General features: G+C 52.1%; 1 protein-coding gene across 3 annotated transcripts; it reads left to right on the forward strand.

Annotated features, from left to right (window-relative positions):
- The first annotated feature begins 144 nt into the window (after positions 1 to 144).
- On the forward strand, positions 145 to 20,940 carry STK40 (serine/threonine kinase 40). 3 transcript variants are annotated; one of them, XM_063177694.1, is made up of 12 exons: positions 145 to 218; positions 6,079 to 6,191; positions 8,082 to 8,201; positions 9,093 to 9,178; positions 9,638 to 9,781; positions 10,854 to 11,081; positions 11,901 to 11,953; positions 14,790 to 14,905; positions 17,966 to 18,110; positions 18,787 to 18,906; positions 19,177 to 19,261; positions 19,891 to 20,940. In XM_063177694.1, exons 3-12 carry the CDS (start codon positions 8,090 to 8,092, stop codon positions 20,107 to 20,109), a joined length of 1,308 nt encoding a protein of 435 aa, XP_063033764.1. In that variant the 5' UTR covers positions 145 to 218; positions 6,079 to 6,191; positions 8,082 to 8,089; the 3' UTR covers positions 20,110 to 20,940. The 3 variants fall into 3 exon arrangements, with proteins under 3 accessions (XP_063033764.1, XP_063033766.1, XP_063033765.1); XM_063177696.1 differs by having other exon boundaries at positions 6,079 to 6,164; XM_063177695.1 differs by lacking the exon at positions 145 to 218 and adding an exon at positions 2,972 to 3,085.
- Positions 20,941 to 21,096: the final 156 nt, after the last annotated feature.

Raw genomic sequence — 21,096 nt, forward strand, 5'->3', positions numbered from 1 at the left:
ATCAGAGCCCGCCGCAAAACACCGTCCGGCCCCCGGGCTCTCCTCCAATCACCGCCCGCGCTGTCGCCGTCGCCCAATCAGCGCCGCCGTTTCCCCGTTCCGGCAGCGGCCGGCAGGGGGCGGGCTGGCGGCGGGGGGCGGTGGCGGCGCGTCACTTCCGGTGCCAGGCGGCCGCCGGAGCGGAGCGAGGCCGGGCCGGGCCGGGCCCGGGGCCATGGGTGAGTGAGGGGCGGGAGAGAGCGGAGAACCGGGCCGGGGTGAGTGAGGGGCGGGAGAGAGCCGGGAACGGGAACGGGGCCGGGGCCGGGGCTATGGGTGAGTGAGGGGCGGGAGAGAGCGGAGAACCGGGCCGGTGTGAGTGAGGGGCGGGAGAGAGCGGGGAACCGGGCCCGTGTGAGTGAGGGGCGGGAGAGAGCGGAGAACCGGGCCGGTGTGAGTGAGGGGCGGGAGAGAGCGGGGAACCGGAACCGGGCCGTGACTGAGTGAGGAGGATGAGAGAGATCGGGGGAACCGGTACCGGGGCCATGGATATGGGTGAGAGACGAGGGAGCTGGGGCTGTCGGTGAATTCGGGGAAGCGGGGACCAGGGTAGAGCGTGGGGGACATGGTCCCGGACCCGTCCCCATCCCGGTCCCACCGATCGTCCGCCGGGCCGGGGGAGCCCCCAGCTGCCCTGGCCGCCCGGTTCAGCTCGGTGTGCCGGTGCTCTCCGGGCTGGGCGCTCGGTTTGAGCCCCGCAGCAGCTCGGGGGGCTGAAAGAGGCACAGCCCGTGATTGGGGCTGGTTTTGCCTTCAGTCTGGGCAGGAACGATTGAATTTAGACTTTGGGGACCTCCGTGCCCGGGAGGAGCCTCGTGTGCCTCAGCAGTGAGTAGGTGAGGGTGAGTAACACCAGCAGGTGTCGGAGCAGGGACGGACCCTGCCCTGCACTCCCTGCAGCTCACCCGAGGGCCTGGGGCACCTCCCACCCCCAGAGCTGGGTGCTGTCCCTCTCTGGTCGTGGCTTTGGGAGCCCACTGAGGGTGTGAAAGGTCTCACTGCTGGGGGCACCTCGTGGGACATCATCTCCACCCCCTGCACAAGGGGTTTGGGGCTGTGCTCCCTCCTGCCCTGGCTGTGCTGAAATGTGCTGCACCAGAGCTGGGGATTCAGTTCTTTGCTAGTTTAGAGCCTTAATGTATGGGCTTAACATCTACCAGTATGAACAGATGTGCTGGGGGTGTGGGGCTGCAATCCCATGTCCAGAGGGAGCTGGAGAAGTCAGAGCAGAGGCCATTGCCTGATGTGGTGGGGCTGAGCCACCACCCCTGTGCCGTGTGCTGTGGCACAGCTGGCTCCTCTGAGGCAGCAGGGGAGGCACCTGGCACCCAGGTGAGGCTGAACCTGGCACCCAGGTGAGCTGCCTGGCACCCAGGTGAGGCTGGACCTGGCACCCAGGTGAGGTGTGGCCCAAGGGACAGCAGAGGAGCACTCACCTGCTGGCATGGAGCTCTGGGCTGGCAGCACTCAGGATTCAGGACATATTTCCCCCTTGCTGGAGGGCTTGTGCTGCATCCATTGATTGTTTCTCTGTGCTATCCATGCTGAGGGTTTGATCCCATAATTGTGCTCCTTAAAAGCAAAGTTCAGCTGGGCTGTGACCCTCAGGATGTTTCAGAGCCTGGGACAGGCAAGGGAAGCTCACAGGCACTGGGATGGGCTGTGATTCAGCCCAGAAAGGACATGGACCTGTTGGAATGAATCCAGGGGAGGCACCAAGCTGATCTGAGGGCTGGAGCACTTCTGCTGTGAGAGAATTGGGGTTGTTCAGCTGGAGAAGAGAGCCTGCAGGGTGACATAACTGCCCCTTCCAGTGCCTGAATGGGCTACAAGAATTGGGGACAGAGATATTCACAAGAGCCTCAAGTGACAGGACAAGGGGACATTGGTTCACACTGAGAGAGGGCAGGGTTAGATGGAATATTAGGGAAATCTGTTTCCTGTGAGGCTGGGGAGGCCCTGGCACAGGTTACCCAGAGAAGCTGTGGCTGCCCCATCCCTGGAAATGTTCCAGGCCGAGTTGGACAGGGCTTGGAACAACCTGGGGTAGTGAAAAGTCTCTTTGCCCATGGCAGGAGGGTGGAAGGGTCTTTAAGGTCCCTCCCTACCCAAACTATTTTGTGACTATGAACAGAGAGAGCCCTGAGGATTGTGCCTGAGCTGCCCAGTGACCTTGGGGGGTGTTACCTAGGCAGGTGCAGTGTGTGTCTCCTCCCTGCCTGGGAGCTCCAGCTGGACAGAGCAGGCTCTGTCTGGCCATTTTCTGTGTGAAACAGGCTGTTTTGGTTAATATCTTTTTTTTTGCAAGCGTGCAGTTCCTGTCAGTGTGTTGTCACACTGCAAACCCCAGCAGCGTGGGCCTGGCAGTGTGTGCAGGTAACTTCAACACATTTGTCTCACCAGGTAGGGCCAGGTGAGTCACTGCTGAAAGAAACTGCAGCCACACCTCGCTGGGAAGTGTCAGCACGTGTGTGGGTCACACTCTGCACACAGAGCTCCTGTCCTGCTGCAGGGGCTTGTGGCATATTGATAGCATCAGAAGCAATCAGTGAGGAGTAAAACCTTGTCATACACCCCACCCCTCACCCCTGGTGGGGTCTGGGAGGTGAGCACAGCCTGGCTGCAGGCACAGAGCGGGTCAGGGGTTTGTGCTGGGGCAGCAGTGCAGCCTCGGGTGCTGCAGCTGCATTGCCAGGTCCTGCTGTCAGCGTGCTGGGCTGCAGTGGGGAGTTTTCCTGCTGGATGTGGCCTGTGCTGCAGCACGAAAGGGTTAAGCTGAGGTTGGTGTTTATGTAACCAAAGAGGGAACTCCCAGAGATGAGTCCTTGGCTATCTCATGTGTTGATGCATCAGAAGGGTTTGAAGAAAGCCTGGCTTGTTGCTTGCGCCGTAGTTACGCACTGGAGCCCTGTGCTTCAGAGTTTCCCTGGCTGCCAGGGGGGGCAGCCAGGATGGAATTTGCTTTCCCTGCTGTGTGACTTGGCCTGTGGAAGCCTTTTTTGTCCCTGAGGAGCTGGAGACTGACCACAGCTGCATGTGGGTGGAGGTAAGGTGTGCTGGGCTCCTGTGGGGACTCCCAGGTGCTGGCTGTGCCTTGTTCGTGTTCCTGGGGTTCTGCTGGTGCACAGGTTGGGCTGAGCAGGAGGATATCCAGTGGGGCAGCTCAGAGATGTTCCTGTCTCCCAGCTTGTCCTTGTCCCAGGATAATCCTTGGCACACAGGGGATTGTGTCACTGTCCCAGCCCCTCGTGCTGCACCAGAGCCCCAGGATTCCTCCTGCTCCTGTGGGCAGAGAAACTCTGTGCCTGGTTTTGAGCGAACTTCTCGCTGAGGGAAGAAGTTGAATGAGTCTGCTCTGGGTTCCAAGAACCCTGTGAGTCAGGGCTCTGTTTCGGGAGCAGGCTTCCCTTCCCGGAAGGGCAGCGGAACACAGGCTGCACTGACTCATCCCATGGGCTTTTTATATATACATATAAAAAAAAATATATATATATATATATATTATTGCTTCTCCTGGAAAACCGTTCAACCCCCAGAGCCTTCAGTAACTACCAGTTAACATTCCTGCATAGGGAATCACCCCTGTGCTGTGCAGAGGGAGAGGAGTGGAGCCCACCCTGATGCCCCCACTCCTCCTCCCATGTGAGATGGTGAGCAAGGAGCCAGGGAAGGGCTGAGGCTTCCCCTGTGCATTCCATGTTATCTTTAGGGATGAAATTGTTCCTGGCTGATGTCGGGAAGGCTGAGCTGGCTGCAGGAGGAGGGACAGACAGGATGGGCCTGGTTTGGCACTGAAGAACAAAACAAAAGTCCTGTGACTGAAACTTTGAAGGACACGGTGTCCAGAAAGTAACTTTTGCCTGACTAAGAGTCATTTAAATATTAAAATGCACATCAGCTTAATGAAGTACATGCCACCACACATAACTCTTTCTCAATTTTCCCCTAGACCGTGCTGTGTGTAGTGTGGGAGGAAGAGGATAAGGGGGGGCAGAAATTTCACCTTTTGAGGAGAAAGAAAAGCTAAAAACCCTTGGATACACTTGGTGGGTGACTCTCCTCTCCCTGCTCCCAGGGTGGGATGATGTCTTCTTGGCCTTCGAGGTCTCTGGATGCGCTCCTGATCTCTGAGGACCAGCTGGGACACAAGGGGTGTGTTTCTGACCAGATTTCATACACTTAATGCAACAGCCTGCTTTCCTTGGGATCTGCCCCGCAAACATTCCCTTTAATCCCCCAGCCAGTGACTCCTCCGCAGGCCTGCCCGCTCCAAGCTCCGCCTGTTCTCGGGGCAGCTTTTCCAATGAGAGCCGAGCTCCGGCCCTGGGCGTGCTGATGACTCGGCTCTGAGCTGTCCTGGCCGGGTTTGCCTGGGAAGGAGTGAGGCAACGCTGGGATCGCTGCTCCTTGCAGTGACACCAACCTGCTGCTGTTCCATGTGGGAAGCTGGGCCGTGCTCCAGCTTTTTCCCATTTCATGTTTTGTTCGTGGAGCTTTTTAGGTCATGTTGAACACAGCTTCCCATGAGCCAGGCTTAAATGTGACCTTGGATGAACCATCACTGGTAAATACTGCCCACTGTGGTGTTTGGGTGGGAAAAGGTGCAGCCTGATGCTGCTCATGTGACCTTATTTTTTAGCTTTATTTTTGCAAACACGAAGGCTGCACAGAGAGGGACAAAAAGCTGTGGAGCAGCTCTGCAGCTTCATCCCAAATGCTCCAGCTTGTGGCTTCAGGAAGGAAACAAGAATTCTGCTGCAGTGGGTGATGGAATTTCTCCGTCTGTGTGTTCCTGGAATGGTGTGAGCTCTTTGAAGGAACTTCTCAGCAGTCCTGAACTTCCAGCAGGAGCTCTTGGGCTCTGTCACCTGCTGTGGTTCCCAGCCCATCCCCTGCCTTATTCACCACAATCAGCTCATCACAGCAGTGGGGTCAAGCACTTTGGGGTTCCCAGTCCTCACACAAGAAGTTTAACCCCCACTGAGCTCATGCTGTGCCCTTGGGGCAAGACAAGCCCCCCAAAAGTGCAGTGGGGGCTGCACCAGCTGCTCTGGAGCCAAGAGTGGTTCCTGTGCTGCTGAGGAATTCTGCTCATGCCCCAAAGGTGCCTTTTCCATTCCAGCTCTGAGCTGCTTGTTCCTCATTCTGGGATGGAAAGGGCTTTCCTCATCTCATGTTTTCCATTGTTGTTACACCAGGCACTGGGACATGCAGTAATTCAGGAATTAAACAATTCCCTTAAGCTACGTAATTAAAAGGCATTACATTTAGGTCCCCAAATTAATTGATTCATAATTCCATTAAAGCCTTAGCTAGCACACTGAAAGGCTTTGAACTGGCTTCTCCAGTGAGCTGTTTGATATATCCTGTGTGTCACATCAAAATTGAGTATAAATTTCTGTGCTGGACTTGTAACTTTGTCTGTGTGAGGGACCATTTTTGTTCCAGTGGCAGGACAGGGAAGGAGGGTGGTTTGATTCAGCTTGGATCTGGGGGGAAGGGATGCATCTGTCCACAAACAGGTGGGACATTCCAGTTCTTAAGACTGAACAGAAAAAATAATTTTAACATCAGCAGGATCAGTCTTGAGAGGGAGGCTCTTACATTGCTGCAAGGAACCAGGACAAACCCATGTTTGAAACACTCCATGCCAGGGACAGTGATATCAGATACTGATCTGACCTGAGCTCTGTTAACTCCTGGTGTGATGGAAAGCCACTGGTGGTGGCAGGGAGTCTCTTGGTGCTCAGTCAGGTGTGTTTGAGGTGCTGTTAGCCCAGGCAGGTGCTGCATGGCAGGGGTTCAAGTGGAGCCTGTGTTTGTCCCTGCTCCAGAGGCCTGCCCTGCATCACTTTGGAGATGGGTGACGTGGGAGTGTGTCCAGCAGTGCAGGGACTCAACTTCCAGAGCCTTTTATTCTCCCACCAAGAGCTTCAATCCCTTTTTCCAAGCCCAAATAAAGGTTCAGTGTATCCTGTGTTACCATAACCAGAGTAATCCAAAACCACAGCATCAAGTGTATCTCATTTCACATTACAGAGTCCTCGACCTTCTGCCCATCCAGCCTTCTCCAAGGTGACAGCTCCTGCCTCCTGAGACGTTGGAAAACCTAGTTTGGAAGAAGAGTAAGGATACAGTTGATGCTGAACTACGTGAGTCCTCGGGTTGTTTTGTTACAGTAACACCATTTGCAGCAGCAAGCCAAATGGCACAATGGATTGTCTCAGAGCTCCTGTGCAGGGGGTTTCTCCAGTGGAAGTGTTACTCACATTTCCAGCTGAGACAGTGATGTGCAAGGAGAGGAGGAGTTCATCAGGATGTTGGGGCAGGAATGCAGAATAAACAGAGCAAGGAGCACGTGGGGGTCAGAACTGTGTCCCGTTCAGCTCAGTGGGATGGTGACACTGCTCTGTGGAGGTGTGAAGGTGCTGGAGTCAGGGATGCAAAGTCTCCTGCAAGGCTCCTCCCTTTATCTCCTGGCTGTTGCACCTGGGCAGGTGCTGCAGGATGAATCAATGCAGTGAGATCAGCCTGTGTCCACAGAGAGGGCGGGACTGCCACAGGGTGAACTTCACTCACAGGGAGGTGATTTATCAATCCCTTACGTGGTGAAACACCTGGCATCTTCTAAAACAAATATGTACAGCCCAGAAAATATTTCCCCCTGCCTGTTGTAGTAACCTCTTAGGGAAAAACTCTTGGGATTGGGTTTGAGTAAGGAAATGGAGCTGTGCTTGGTTCCTCTTCTCACCTACTCCCCAAAGTACCTTTAAAAAGTGAGAGCACAGACATTGAACGTGTAAATGTTTGCAAAAGTCTTTGAAGCCATTTTCTAAAATCTGGAGATGAAGAGGAGCTGTACTGGGAGCAGAGCTTCCATTGGCTGGAGCTGATGGATGTGGAGAGCTCACACCACACCCAGCAGCTCACCTGAGAGATGCTTTTCCAGCTAAACTGAAACAAGACTTTTCTTTAGTTTTAGCCATAAGCCTTGAATTTATTTGGCCCTTTAGATCTTGGCTGTGCAAATTCTCTTTAGATTTCTGAGCAGCAGAAAATGGACGTTGGAAATCAGACTTTCTGCACTACCTGAATAAGGAGGAGGTAGTTGAGTTTTTAGTTGTTGGTGCTGGATAATGGTGATGTGTGGACCTTGAATAAATTTCCAGATGCAAACCATGAGATTCACATCTAATAAAATGGGGTTTTGCCCATAGTGGTTGTGCAGGAAAACACACATGTTGTCACCAGTGTTGCCTTCCACTGGAATGTCCATTGGAGCATTTAATAACGTGTTAGTTCTAAACACAGCATTGATTCCTGCACATGGAGGCTGAGGTGACAGGGTTTTATGTGCTGGAGTCCAAATTCCAGCTGCACTAGATGTAGGTAGATGGAGATGTAATAAGGTCAGAGTCTAATGAGGTGCAGAGAGAGGGGACTTTTTTCAAGGCTAAAAATACATTTTTGAAAAAACATTGTGAGCTGAACTGAATGTCACAATAACTATTGTGCTTGTTTTCTATGCCCTTGTTGGGAAAGGTGAAAGACACTGATTTTTGTGGTCAGCTTTGTGCATTCTTGGCTGTTTGAGGAACAGACTCAAGCCTCTGAGGGACTCAGTGGGTGGCTGTGATGCCTCATGTGGATGCTCTGTGGAGAAACCCCCAAAAGGCTGCAGCAGCAGCAGACACCCATACACAGGGCTAACTTGGGCATTTTCTTTCAGAGCTTTTAGAATATGTTAATTTGCAAACTTGTTTTTGCTGTAAAACAAGGTTTAATTATCTCGACTTGTTCCCACTATGTCTCTCAAACAACTGTTGTAGGAAATGTTGCCCTGAATAACGAGGCTGATTTATGCCTTGAGAGCTGCTCTGAGCCTGCAGCCCACCCCTGCTCTGTCAGCAGGGAGCCCGGGCTGTGTGTAGACACACAAGTAGGCACAGCCACCAGTGCATCTGTAGGTGAGAGCCTTCCAGCAGAAGTCAGGGATAACAAGAGAAAATAACTCAGAGATGTGATCTCGGTTGTCTCCCAAGAGCCGAGGATGAAGCGGCGAGCATCGGACAGAGGAGCTGGGGAAACATCCGCTAAGGCAAAGGCTCTGTGTGCGGGGATCTCCGGGAATAACGCCAAGAGAGCAGGTCCTTTCATCCTGGGTAAGCACGGAGGGGCTCTGGGGGCAAAACTGAAAACAAAAGGCACTCTGGAGTGAGGGGAAGCAGGTGTGAAACTCAGTGTCTTACCTGAGAGCACAGGATGTGCAGAGCAGCAGCCTGGGAGCTCCTGCAGCTGGCCAAGCTCAGGAGATGTGGGATAGCAAGGCTTGGGAGAGAAATAGATCTTAATTTTACCCCCTTTGGGGTTTTTATTTTTGGGTTTGTTTTCTTAAACTCTGTTCTTCAATTTTGTAAAATACCTAATTCATTGGGGGGTTTTTTGATTGTGTTCGACCCTGCTGACCTGGAACGTGTTGTCACATCAGCATGGGGACAACTTAACAATTGGTACTCAAAATATGTACCAAGGCAAGGCCACTCTGCCAGCTCTGGACAGTTGCTAGAATAGTTGTTAGTTCAGAACTGTATTCATAGACTTCACTATGGAAAATCAGTTGGAGCTGACTGATTTAAAGTGAGGAGTGGAGACCGTGTGTTTACTTGAAATCTGGGCTAATTTGGACACCCCTGAGCCATCCCTGCAGAGGTGGCAGCTGTGTTCCCAGGTGTGGCAGTAACAGTTGCCATGGGTGTTGCTGTGAATGTAAGAGCTGTGTGGTTCAGGCATGCAGAAATTAGGATTTCTGCAAACAGCTGGGCCATGTGTGGGCTTTGATAAATGTTGCTCCAGAGAACAAATGAAACACTATCCCAAAAGGTTTCAGAGTTCAAGACCTTCTTCTTTTGGCTTTAGATTTGTGAAAATGCACTCAAGCCTCCTGCAAAAAAGGGAACTTGGTACAAGCAAACATAACTGGTGACAGCTGATGTAACCCGGGTTAGTCACTGCTGCTGGAGGGAAAACAAGTCTGTTTCTGCTTTGTGCTGTAGGTCCACGTTTAGGTAACTCCCCTGTGCCAAGTATTGTTCAGTGTTTGGCAAGAAAGGACGGGACAGATGACTTTTATCAGCTGAAGGTAAGCAAACTGCAGGCTCCCAGACCTTCAGGGCTCTCCAGCTCCTGTGCAGAAGCACTTGGGCAGTGAGTGAGGGGTGTGGGCTGAAGCAGTGCAGTGGGGCATGGCTGCTGCAGCTTCCCCTTGGCAGGGCCAGGTCCATGTCCAGATCAGCCCTGAGATGAGGCCTCTGCTGCTCTCACAGAGCCCTTGGATCTGTACCTGAATGGGGCAGCTCCAGGAGGGTAAAACCACCTGGGATATTTGCAAACAGCCACCTTTCCATGGTTTTACCTTTAATGAAGCTGCTGCTGTGCATTCTGCACAGATGGTGCTGAGTTCAGCCAGGCCTGTGGCAAGGACACAACCATCAGAGCACTTCCACCAGCTGTAAACACAGGGGAATGCCAAAAATGAGAGAGGGCTGGGGGCATTTGTGTGCCTCTGGGGACTGTAAAGAAATTTTCCCTTTTCCTGAAGATTCTCACCTTAGAAGAAAGAGGTGATAAAGGAATAGAAACCCAGGAGGAGCGACAGGGCAAGATGCTGCTGCACACGGAGTATTCTCTTCTTTCCCTGCTCCACAACCAGGAAGGAGTGGTCCATCATCACGGGCTCTTCCAGGTACACTTGGTCACCATCCAGGCTGGGGCAGTGCCAGGGATTGCTGATGGATTGAGCTGCTTTTGTTTAATGTACAGTTCGTGCTGACCCTGCTCTTGTATTGCAGCACTCTGAGGTTAACCACCTCAGAGCTGCTTCAGACAGGAGATCTGGAGAGCACAGTAGGATTTTGGGAAATGTGAGATCATTTACAGACAGAACAACAGTTTACCTATTTCATTGGCAAATCAATTAGCACCTTTTAGAATTAAATTTGGGGTTTTGGTCTCTGTACTGTTTATAACTTGTCAGAGGAGACAAATAGCCAAGAAACTGTTTCAGCAAGTTAAACCAGTCACTGTGCTGATCAGTTTTTGTGTGAGTGGATTGTGTTGGTGCCTTTAGGGCTGTTCACTGATGTGAGGGGCTGATAGCAATTACTGCTTTGGGTGTTGGTATTGCCTGACTTGCTGGTTACATTTTGCCAACACACTTTTCACTTGAGACCATCTGTACTAAATCTTAAATAAGCCAAATGTCCAGCTCAGCTGTGTCTTGTTTATTGTCATGGAAGAAATGCTAATTGTGCCTTGAGATTTCTATTCTTATGAAAGGTGTGTTGGATCCCTCTGTTCCACTGCAGAGGTGTCCTGGGTTCAGCTCAAGGTGTCTGTGTGCATAAAGAGCATGATGTGCACACAGAGCAGAGACTTCTCTGCCTTCTGCACTCCTCCTCCTAGGGAAAGTTCTTCCCAGGGAGAGTGGGGAGGCCCTGGCTGTGGATTCCCCATCCCTGGAAGTGTTGGACAGAGCTTGGAGCAGTCTGGAATAGTGGAAGGTGTCCCTGTCCATGGGCATGGAATGAGATGAAACTTCAGGTTCCCTCCAACCCAAACCAGCCTGAGATTCTGTGATTCATTAAGTAGAGCTCCTGTATCTTTTTAAAATCCTGCTTCAGGACAAAGACCAAGCACTGTGATTGCATTTGCTCATTTTGAGATCACCCCCAGTTATTGAGTTATTTACTCTGCCAGGCTCTGTGCATGTGCCCTGGAGCTGCCCTGAGGGGTTGCTGCTGTGTTTGCCTCCCCAGGACCGAGCTTGTGAAATCATAGAAGATCTGGAAGCCAACAGGATGGTGAGGAAGATGAAGAAGCGCATTTGCCTGGTGTTGGACTGTCTCTGTGCTCATGATTTCAGTGACAAAACAGCAGATCTGATCAATCTGCAGCATTATGTCATTAAAGAGAAGAGACTCAGCGAGCGAGAGACCGTGGTGATATTTTATGACGTGGTACGAGTGGTAGAAGCATTACACAAGGTGAGGGCTTGGAAAGAGAGCTCCCTTCCAGTGCTGGGAGGCAAAATTTTCCATGTTAGAGCAGCAAATGCTTCAAAACTTCCTGGGGCAGGCAGTGGCCAGGTTACAAGGCAGGGATGGTAGCAGTGTTCTGCATAAGACCTCATGCCCCAAGCCATAAAGTGCATTCCCTTCTAACTCTGCCCTTCATGTTTGCATTCCCTTCCCTCCCTGCTCCTCACGTTTCTGGATGATAATGTGGTGTCTGTGGGCTGTGGAGAGGGGCCAGCTGGGCTGAGGGCAGCTCAGGTGAACCACAGTGTGGTAAGCTCAAAGAGGAGAGCAGAGCCTGATCAAACACAGGAAACAGAAACTGTCTCCTTGCAAAGCAAAATAACTCACAGTGTAAGAATTGATTGGAGATCAGAGCCTCAAGCTGCAAGTTTTGAGATCAATGAACTAGAAACTATTGTAATAAAAATGGATTCTGCTGATGTTTGACTCGTTCCCCTGTGGCACAGGGCAGTGCAGCATGGGTCTGTAAAGGAATGCTCCTCACATTGCTCTAACCAAGCCTGGACACTTCAGTTCCAGGTCTCTTGGATACACCCAGTCTCTCTTTGTGTTCAGAGTAGCAAATTTGCTTGTTCTGTCCTGATCACAATCAAAAGTGAAGGGCACAAAGTACTCAGGGTGAAACCTGACCTGAAACCTTGACCTGGGTTATTTCAGAGTGTGCAGATGCCATGATTTCTTTTTACTGCTCTTGTGCAAGTATGACATTTATACTGCTACAACAAATAGGCTTTTGCTCATGTAACACTCCTGTATTTTTTACAGAAAAATATTGTGCACAGAGACTTGAAACTAGGAAACATGGTGCTAAACAAAAGGTAAGTGTGCTGGAGAGCTGCTGGCCTGGCAGTGGTCTTGTTTCTTCCTTGAAGCAGATTTCTAATGCAAACACTGCCACAGGCAGCACTTGTTGAGTGGTCTGGTGCAGGAGGGTGAGGAAAAGGGAAGCAGGCTGTGCAAAACCACAAATCCAGCTCAAAGTTATATAAATTAGTCTCCAAAACTGAATTTAGCCCCACCTAGGTATTTCATTTTTCCCACCCAGCTTAGTGGCCCCTTGTCAGGACTTCTTTTTGGATTCTAACTACTGAAAACTCAATTTTATAGTAATTTAGTAACCTGCAGGAGAAGTATTGATTTTATATATATTAAAAAGAACAAAAAAACATGGTGGTTGGTTCTGTTCCCATCATTCACCCTCCATCATGCTAAAGGCATTCCCAGCCCTGCTGGCTGTCCTACAATCACAGCAGTGTTAGATCTGACTGCTGCCCTGCTGTGTTTTTGCTAGCAGTGAAATATTGACTTATCTAAACAAAAGCACTTCTGTCCAGTGTGGATTTGTGTATGAAATGGCTCCCTTGTTCCCTTGCTGGTTTGACAGGAGCCTCTGGAGCCTGGCAGGTGCTGATGCTGGTGCAGACCCAGAGGGAGCAGCCCAGAGAGGGGCAGGAGCTCAGCAGGACCTCAGGGCAGGAGGGGGTGGCCTGGCCCTGCTTGGGGGCTCTGTGGAGCTGCTCAGTGCCTTGGGCTCTGTGTTCTTTACTGGCAGCCTAGTTCAGCCCAGATCCTCTGCTCTCTCCTCCAGGATTACATTACTGACTAAATATTTTGCACTTACTTGAAGAATGAGTGGAATTCATCCTTTTCACACTGTCTGGGTTTCTGTGGAGTGAATAAAAAGCAGGAAGGCTGGAGTTCTGCAGGCTTTGAGTCCACAAAGCTTGCAGGTTTGCTGGGCTCACAGCTTGCTGCTTTCTCCTCCCTAACACTGGGAGTAAACAGGTTTTATCTACAGAACTTGAACTTCTTGGTTCCCCACACACACACACACAGAGCTGCTGCTGCTTCTCAGGGCCACCTCTGAGTTGTTTCAAGTTGTTTCTGTAGAGCTGCTTTAAGATAAATCTCTTGTGCTTGCTGCTTTGATTCTCCTCCTTGCTGGAAGAGGCACACAAAGGTTGGTGCTTTAAAGGATCCATGCAGAACTTCCCTTCTTTTCTGGGCACTGAGTGCAGGGGAGCACCCCACCAGTGGAGCTACACCCAGGGCCCCACTAGCAGGGGGAGGTGTTTGAAGCTTTGAACACACTTGCCAGATTCCCTCTTTGTGTTACATCTCTGCTTTTGCTTTTTTTCTCAGCGTTGGTGAGGGAGAGCTGCAGCCTGTGCGGCAGTGAGTCACAGGGAAGGGTGGGAGAGGCGTCAGAGCCATCTCCATGGAGAGGAGCAGCCCGTGGGGCTGAGCTGAACCCTTTGTTCTGCTCCAGCCCTGCTCACAAAGAGCCAGGGCCCTTCTCAGGGCAGGCAGGGAAGGTGTGGCACTGCAAGGTCCTGCAGGCAATCCCACCTGGGGGACTTCCCTCAGATCTCCTTCCCCACAGACATTAAAGCCTCTCAGGTTTCCTCATAAGCCAGTGCAGGAGGAGTTGAGTTATTACAGATTAGATCAAATTTCAGGCACTAAATAGAATCAAGCAACCCTGAACATTTTAGTGTCCTATAGAACACTTAGTCTTTTAAATCCTTAACAAATCCTGCAGCTTGTTATTCAGCCAGGGAAGTCTCCTGACAGTTGAAGCTAACACTTCTTAAACACAAGTCTGTCTGTTTTAATAACCAGCTCTCCGTGGCCAACCCACACTTGGTTCTATTTCATTTGTCTGTGAGACTGGCTGGAAATGTTTCTTTGTTATTGTGACTGACTTAATCCATTCTTTCAGGTTCTAGTTGTGAAATACTTTTCAAGAAATCTTCCAGACAGTGTTTTTGTATTCACACCTTTACATTGTAAGCTAAAATCCAAATTATCTAAATGACAGGGAAGATTAATGGAACAATTGTTTTGTAATTAGCTCACTTGCACTGGAAAAAATTGTTAATGGGAGCTGGCAGTACCATAGAGAAGTAGGGGTGAACCAATAAAGAAATTCTGTGTACCTGCAGCTCTCCCTTTTCTGTGTGAGGTTTTTGGGTGTTGCTCAGGCTTTGTGTGGTGCACACCTGTGTGTGGAGAGCAGTGCTGTGGATCAGCTGGAGCTGCCACCAGGCTCCTGTGTGGGACTCTGGAGTGACACAGGCGTGGTTGTGCTGAGGCTAATCACAACTCCTGCAGCTCCTCTGGTGCCTGTGAGCACCCAGTGCTCAGGGGCCAGCACGGGGCAGCTCCCACAGGATGTTTTCCCTTAGCTCCCAGAAGATGCAGTGTGGAGAAGATGGCAACTGGGAAGTGCAGGGCACAATCAGCAGCTGAAATAAACCTCAGCTTTGTTCACACTCGTGCTCTCCAGTGCTCAGGCAGCACCTGGGGCAGATCCTGCAGCTCTGGTGCTGCAGGCTGGGATGTTCCTAGGAGATCAGCCAAGGCTGCAAGATGAGCCAGGTACAGCCTGTGCTTACAGCCACGCTGACACAGGCCACCCAGACATTGTCACAGAGCCTTGCACTGCCCCTGTGGGTGCCTTGCTGGCAGGCATGGAATCCCTGGAATCCCTCCCCTTTGGGACAGAGTTCATTTCACACCTCTGTGTGTCTTCTCCCAGCACTTCAAGCCCCCTAGAAAGCCCCACAGGCACAATCCCTGTTCTGGAGTCAGCTTGCTGTCTGTGCTGCATGTCCTGTGTTCCCTGACCCCCTTCCCTGTGCTTCTCCCCAGGACTCACCGGATCACCATCACCAACTTCTGCCTGGGGAAGCACCTGGTGAGCGAGGATGACCTGCTGAAGGACCAGCGTGGCAGCCCTGCCTACATCAGCCCAGATGTGCTCAGTGGTAGGAATTCCCTTCAGTGTTCATTTCACTCATTTGTGCCTCCTGACAATAAATAAACCCACCTGTTTTGTTCCCATATGCACCTTCATCAGAGCCTCTTAATTAAGGTCCAGTTAGGAGACTTGGTCTGGTTTTCCAGCTGGGAAAGTTGGAGGGGAGGATTGAGCCTGACTTTTTTCTTAAGGCTTGTCTGAACTTCAAAGCTGCTTCAAATCTGGCTGTTCCCAGATGAGTCTGACTGCAGACAACGTGTTCTATTCCCAGTGTCAGAATTCAGTTCCTGAGGCTTTCCTTAAGCTGCAGGTAAAACCCTGGGCCCAAGGGGCAGCCAGTGCAGATCCCACCAGGATGTCAGTGCATTCCAGCTGTGCACTAAGAGCACCAGTTCCTCCAGCTGCTGCTGCTCACTTCCAGGAGGGAGCCAGTGACCCTCTGGGCAGCTTCTGGACCAACTGAGAGGAGTTACTTCAAATTAAAGGAATGATGACAGCAGGCCAAAGCAGTCTGGGCTGGATCTCCCCCTCCAGCAGCCTGGCCTGTGCCTTGTCTCCAGCAGAGGCTCTGAGCAGAGTCTGGCTCCAGCACAGAGCAGCTTTCCCTGGTGTCCTCCTGCCTTTAACTGTTCCCACTGCATGGGACCATCAGGAACAGCTGTGCTTTCTGTCCAGTTTCTCTCCATGAGCTCTCTGCTCTGCTCTGTTCATAAATCTTTGGGACCAGATGGGATCCACCCCAGGGTGATGAAGGAGCTGGCAAATGAGCTTGCAAAACCTCTCTCCATCATTTACCAGCAGTCCTGGCTCACTGGGGGAGTTCCAGATGACTGGAAGCTGGCCAATGTGACACCCATTCACAGAAAGGGTGGGAAGGAGCATCCTGGTAATTATAGGTCAGTTAGCCTGACCTCAGTACCTGATAAGATAATGGAACAGTTTGTATTGATTTCATCACACAGCACTTACAGAATGGCCAGGGTGTCAGCCCCAGCCAGCAGGGGTTTAGGTTGTGTTTGAACAACCTGGTCTCCTTTTATGACCAGGTTGGATATTAGGAAAAAGTTTTTACAGAAAGGTGATAAAGTTCTGGAATGTTCTGCCCAGGGAGGTGGTGGAGTCTCCATCCCTGGGTGTGTTTAACAAAGTCTGGATGTGGCACTCAGTGCCATGGTCTAGTTGAGGTGTTGGGGCTGGGTTCGAAGGTCTCTTCCAACCTGATGATTCTGTGCTCCTGTACCAGCCTTTGAGCAGGCAGGGGTGGTCCTGATTGTCAGTGTAGTGACCCAGGCATCATTTTGGGGTTTTTTCCTCTCATGCAGGTGAGGCAGATCAGTGTTGAAGGCTGCATGTACAGGTGGGACTGTGCACACAAAGCCTCTCCCTCTTGTAGATCCAGATATGAGGCATTAACACATGAGTTACTTGTTCCTGGTATCCCAAGCAACTGTATTGCAGAAATGCCCTCAGAGGGAGCCAGTCCTGGAGGATCCAGCCCCAGTGGACTCCCCTCAGGAGGTTTTTTGTCAGGTTTGCAGGCAGCAGCAGTAAATGTAGCCAAGCTCCTCCATCCTGATCTGCCAGGCAGGTTTGAGGCCCTTCCCTCCCGGCAAGGAAGGGAGCAAAGGCAGGCAAGGAGGTGGATCCTGGGGCTTTTGCAAGCCTTTCCTGTTCTGCAGGATATCCTGAGGCCCTTGTGACCAGATGGATGATAGAAGCCAACTGCTCTGCAGGAGCTTGGAGCAGTTGTGGCTCAAGGGGCTGAAGGAGGCTATGAGGAGCTGCTCCTTCTGCTCCAGGGTGCTGATCTAGTGAGGCCTCCAGCTACCTTCTCATGTTTCTTCTCAGGGCACTCTTGTGGTGTAACTGGCCACAGGGCACTGAACAGGCTGTCTTGGCTGGTACTTGACAGCTGAGGCTGCTTGAGACCCTGAAAGGTGCAGTCTTAGCTCAGGACTCACCTGCTCTGCCCAGCCTGGCTCTCACTGCCATTGTGCTGCACCCCAGCTCTGGTGTGTGCCAACAGCCCTTCCCATGGGGCCCTTCCTGTGCTCTCCAAAACTCTCCCAAAGCTGCTCAGTCTGCAGCTCCCCTCCAAGTATCAAGGGGGAAGTTACTTGAGGACATTCCACCTTCAGGCTTGGCACATCCCTCCCTCTGTATTGCTCCTGGGCAGGGGGAAGCTGGAGCGCCTGAGGGATTAATCATTGTTGTGGGTCTCCAGGAGAAGCTGTCTCTGCTGAGGGATGGCTGCTGAAATGTCACAGCAGGAAAAGTTGGAGGAGGAGGGAGAGGTGCCTTTTTCTGAGCTTATAAAGCAAAGAATAATTAGTACAAATACCAAATGCTGCAGCAGTGACTCACTGTGTGAGTCAGAGGAAGTCTCTCCCTGAGTCCTGTGCTCTGCTGTAGCACTGGGGTTTGATTTTGTGACCCTGTCCATGCTGCTGTGTGCTGATTATTGTCACCAAAGGGATTTAGAAGCAGCATTTCCATTGGGTGAATCCTGGGGCTGCAGCAGCCTTGGGCTAGGGTTTGTCTAAATGTCTTTGTGCAGGAAAGCACCTTCCTGCACACTCTATGCCTTTACATCTGGCTTCAGTGGCTGTTGCTGGATTCATCCCACAGTCAGAGTCCCTTCTCCATGAGCTCAGCTTTATCCTTCTTGGTCTTCTTTCCTGCATCCTCCTTCCCTGTGCTCCCTGGTCCTTGAATTCCCTCCACCTTGCAAGCTGGGTGGTTCTGTGTGAGGGGCACTGACCTGGGAACTCCAGCACAGCAGTTCCAGCTACCTGCTGCCTTTGGTTCACAGCAGGGATATTCCTGCTCCGTGGGGAACAGGAGGACACTTGTGTGGAGATGGACACAAGTGTGTTGTTCATTCGCAGAGGATGTGCCTTAGAAAGAGTTTTGGTGTCATGTTATGGGAAGCTGTAAGTGTTTTGGTTAATGCTTAGAGAAAGGGTCCCGTGTGAGGGTTACTCAGCACCTGTGCAGTGGGAGGTGAGGGGGTTGCCAAGGCTGTGCCTCCCGGGATTCTCAGGCTGTGTGTGCCCTCTCCCTGCAGGCCGGCCGTACCGTGGGAAGCCCAGTGACATGTGGGCGCTGGGGGTGGTGCTGTTCACCATGCTCTACGGCCAGTTCCCCTTCTACGACAGCATACCTCAGGAGCTCTTCCGCAAAATCAAGGCTGCCGAGTACACCATCCCCGAGTGAGTACAGCCCGCCCTTCCTGCCTGCCCACGGGGGGCTGGCTGGGCTTTACTGGGCCAGCTGCAGCTGCAGGGGCTCCCCTCAGCACCCCAAGGGTCCCAGCAGTACTGACAACAGGCAGTGTGCAGGGAACAGGAGCAGGGATGGGACAGCTTGTGGGAAGGAGCAGAGCAGTGGTTGCTCCTGTAGCTCCTGGCTCCTGTCACTCCTGGCCTGTGTCAGTGTTCACAGGGGTTCTTGGATGAGGAAAGCGACAAAGGATCAGACTCCATGTTTCAGAAGGCTTGATTTATTATTTTATGATATATATTACATTAAAACTATACTAAAAGAATAGAAGAAAAGGTTTCATCAGAAGGCTGGCTAAGAATAGAATAGAACGGAATCATAACAAAGGTTTGTGGCTTGGGCTCTGTGTCCGAGCCAGCTGGGCTGTGATGGCCATTAATTGCAAACATCCAACATGGGCCAATCAAAGATCCACCTGTTGCATTCCACAGCAGCAGATAATCAATGTTTACATTTTGTTCCTGAGGCCTCTCAGCTTCTCAGAAGGAAAAATCTTAAGGAAAAGATTGTTCAAAAAAGTTGTCTGTGACACTGGTCTGTGCTCCCAGCCTGTCCATGCTGCCACACTGTGCCCAGGCCAGGCTCACCCCGTGTTGTCTGTCCCAGGGATGGCCGGGTCTCAGAGAACACTGTGTGCTTGATCCGGAAGCTGCTGGTCCTGGACCCGCAGCAGCGGCTGACGGCTTCTGAAGTGCTGGATTCCCTCAGCTCCATCATAGCGTCCTGGTATGTGCAAGGGGAGGCAGGACACGCTGTCTCTGGCCACAGGCTGTGTTGTTCCAGCTGTGGCTGGCTCACCTCACCACAGGAGAGTCTGGGAACTGCAGTAAGCCTTTAAATCCCACGTGTCCACCACAGTGTGCTGATGGATACAGCTGGGGAGGCTGTGCAAATGCTTATGGCAGCCGTGGCCTTCCCAGTGGGATCACCCTGGGGTGGGTGAGGGTGGCTGAGCCAGTGCCATGCTCTGGATCCCAATGCTGTGCTCTCCTCCAGGCAGTCCATGTCCTCGCTGAGTGGCCCTTTGCAAGTGGTGCCGGACATAGATGACCAAGTGGCAAATCCTGAAAACCCCCAGGAGGTAGGTTTCCATGCTTTCCACAGAACTGCTTTTCTGTGCTAGTCTGTCTGTGATGGCACCCATTGTGTCCCCAGCTGGGAAGGGGAGGGTGGGGAGGACACAGCCGAGTCCCTCACGTTGTGCAGCGGAAGGAAAGGCTGATGCTGCTGGGAGCAGGAGGCACATCCAGCTGGCTGAGCTGCCAGGAAGTGAGCTTGGCCCCGGAGCTGATGAGAACAGGTCACCCCGCTGCCAGCAGCGCTCACTCCCTCTCCCACAGCTGGGAATGCTGGGAGGAGGCAGCAGTGTTGGCTCTGGCTCCCAGCGAGCTCTGCCATGGGAGCAAACATCCTGTTTTCCTGCCGGTTTGTTTCATGCTCAAAGTGTTGGCCACAGCCTGGCTGCCCAGGGACAGCCATGCAGGGTCTGTGACGGTGCTGCAGGGACAGGGGTCAGGCAGCTGCAGCCTCAGTGCTGCCAGGGCTGGGATGAGCCATGTAAGGACAGAGCTGCTGTGTCCTGGTGGCACTGCTAGCTCACAAGGAGTCCAGCTGCAGGTCCCTTTTCCGTGTTAGCTACCACGGTAGCTCAGGCCCGTCAGAGGAGCCATGGGGCTGCCAGGCGTGGCTCTGACAGATCGCTCTCTGCAGGTGAAGGTGACGGAGGAGTGCTCCCAGTACGAGTTCGAGAACTACATGAGGCAGCAGCTGCTCTTGGCTGAGGAGAAGAACACCTTGCATGAGGCCAAGAGCTTCCTGCAGAAGCGGCAGTTCGGGAACATCCCGCCCGTGCGGCGCCTGGGCCACGACGCGCAGCCCATGAACCCCTTGGACGCGGCCATCCTGGCCCAGAGGTACCTCCGGAAGTAGCTTCCCATGCCCCAAGAGCACGAGCACCACCCTGCAGTCTGCCCTCACCTCGCCCGCTCCAGCCTACAGCAATACCGGTGTCCCACGACGGGGAATAATGTAGCAATCCCAAGCTCTGTCCAGGGACACGCACTCACCCCCGCCCCGGACGGAGGAGACTTTTGGAAAAGCTAGTTTTGGAAGCAGCAACCTCTTGGCATCTTCTGGAATCTGTTTTTTTAAAATCAAAGCCTAGATGACTAATCTGCTTTTGATCAGATCATGACTGTAATCTACCTCTCTTGTCTTTTTAACCATGCTGTTCTCTGGATCGAGCAAAGCCCGTGGCAAAGGAGGAGGAGACTTCCAAGGGTGAAGCTGCTGGCACAGAGCCGTGGCCGGCCCGTGGCGCCCGCTCCGTGTGGTTTGAATAAGCTTGGATTTGGATTTATCAGGGTTTCTCGAAAGGCAGAATTTCTTGAAACCTCCCACTTCCCTTCATCATATGCATCAAATCTGTTTTTTGTCCTTATTTGCCACCTGGTCTGGCCATGCTGGCCAGTCCTGTGTGGCCACTGCTGTGACCGGAGAGCCCGGCCACACCTCAGGCAGGAGTTGAGGAGTCAGGGGCAGGGATCAGATCCTGTCCCCAGTTCAAGGGTTTTGCAGGACTTGGCCTGCCAGGGCCCCTGCCCCGTCTCCCACCTCTCACTGATTCCTTTAGTTTCTAAGGATCTATGATTTAATCTTATTTTTCAGTAGCATATCCCAGGTGCAGTTGCATTAATTCTGATTTAGCATTTCCCCCCTCAGTTGTGGTACAGATGTAATATATGAGTTATAATGTGAAAAGCTTCCCAGAATAATTTGCCTAGAGATAGGAGGGGCTGGCTGAAGTCTCTACTGTATTTGTTCCCAGCTTTTCTTGCCATCCCAGCCCAAACCTGGGGCTGCCTCTGCCCTCATGCCGAGGCAGGGGAAGGACATCCTGGTTTGTCACCTGGTGCC

The sequence above is a fragment of the Melospiza melodia genome, chromosome 27, assembly GCF_035770615.1.
Source record: "Melospiza melodia melodia isolate bMelMel2 chromosome 27, bMelMel2.pri, whole genome shotgun sequence".
NCBI classification, from domain to species: Eukaryota; Metazoa; Chordata; class Aves; order Passeriformes; family Passerellidae; genus Melospiza; species Melospiza melodia.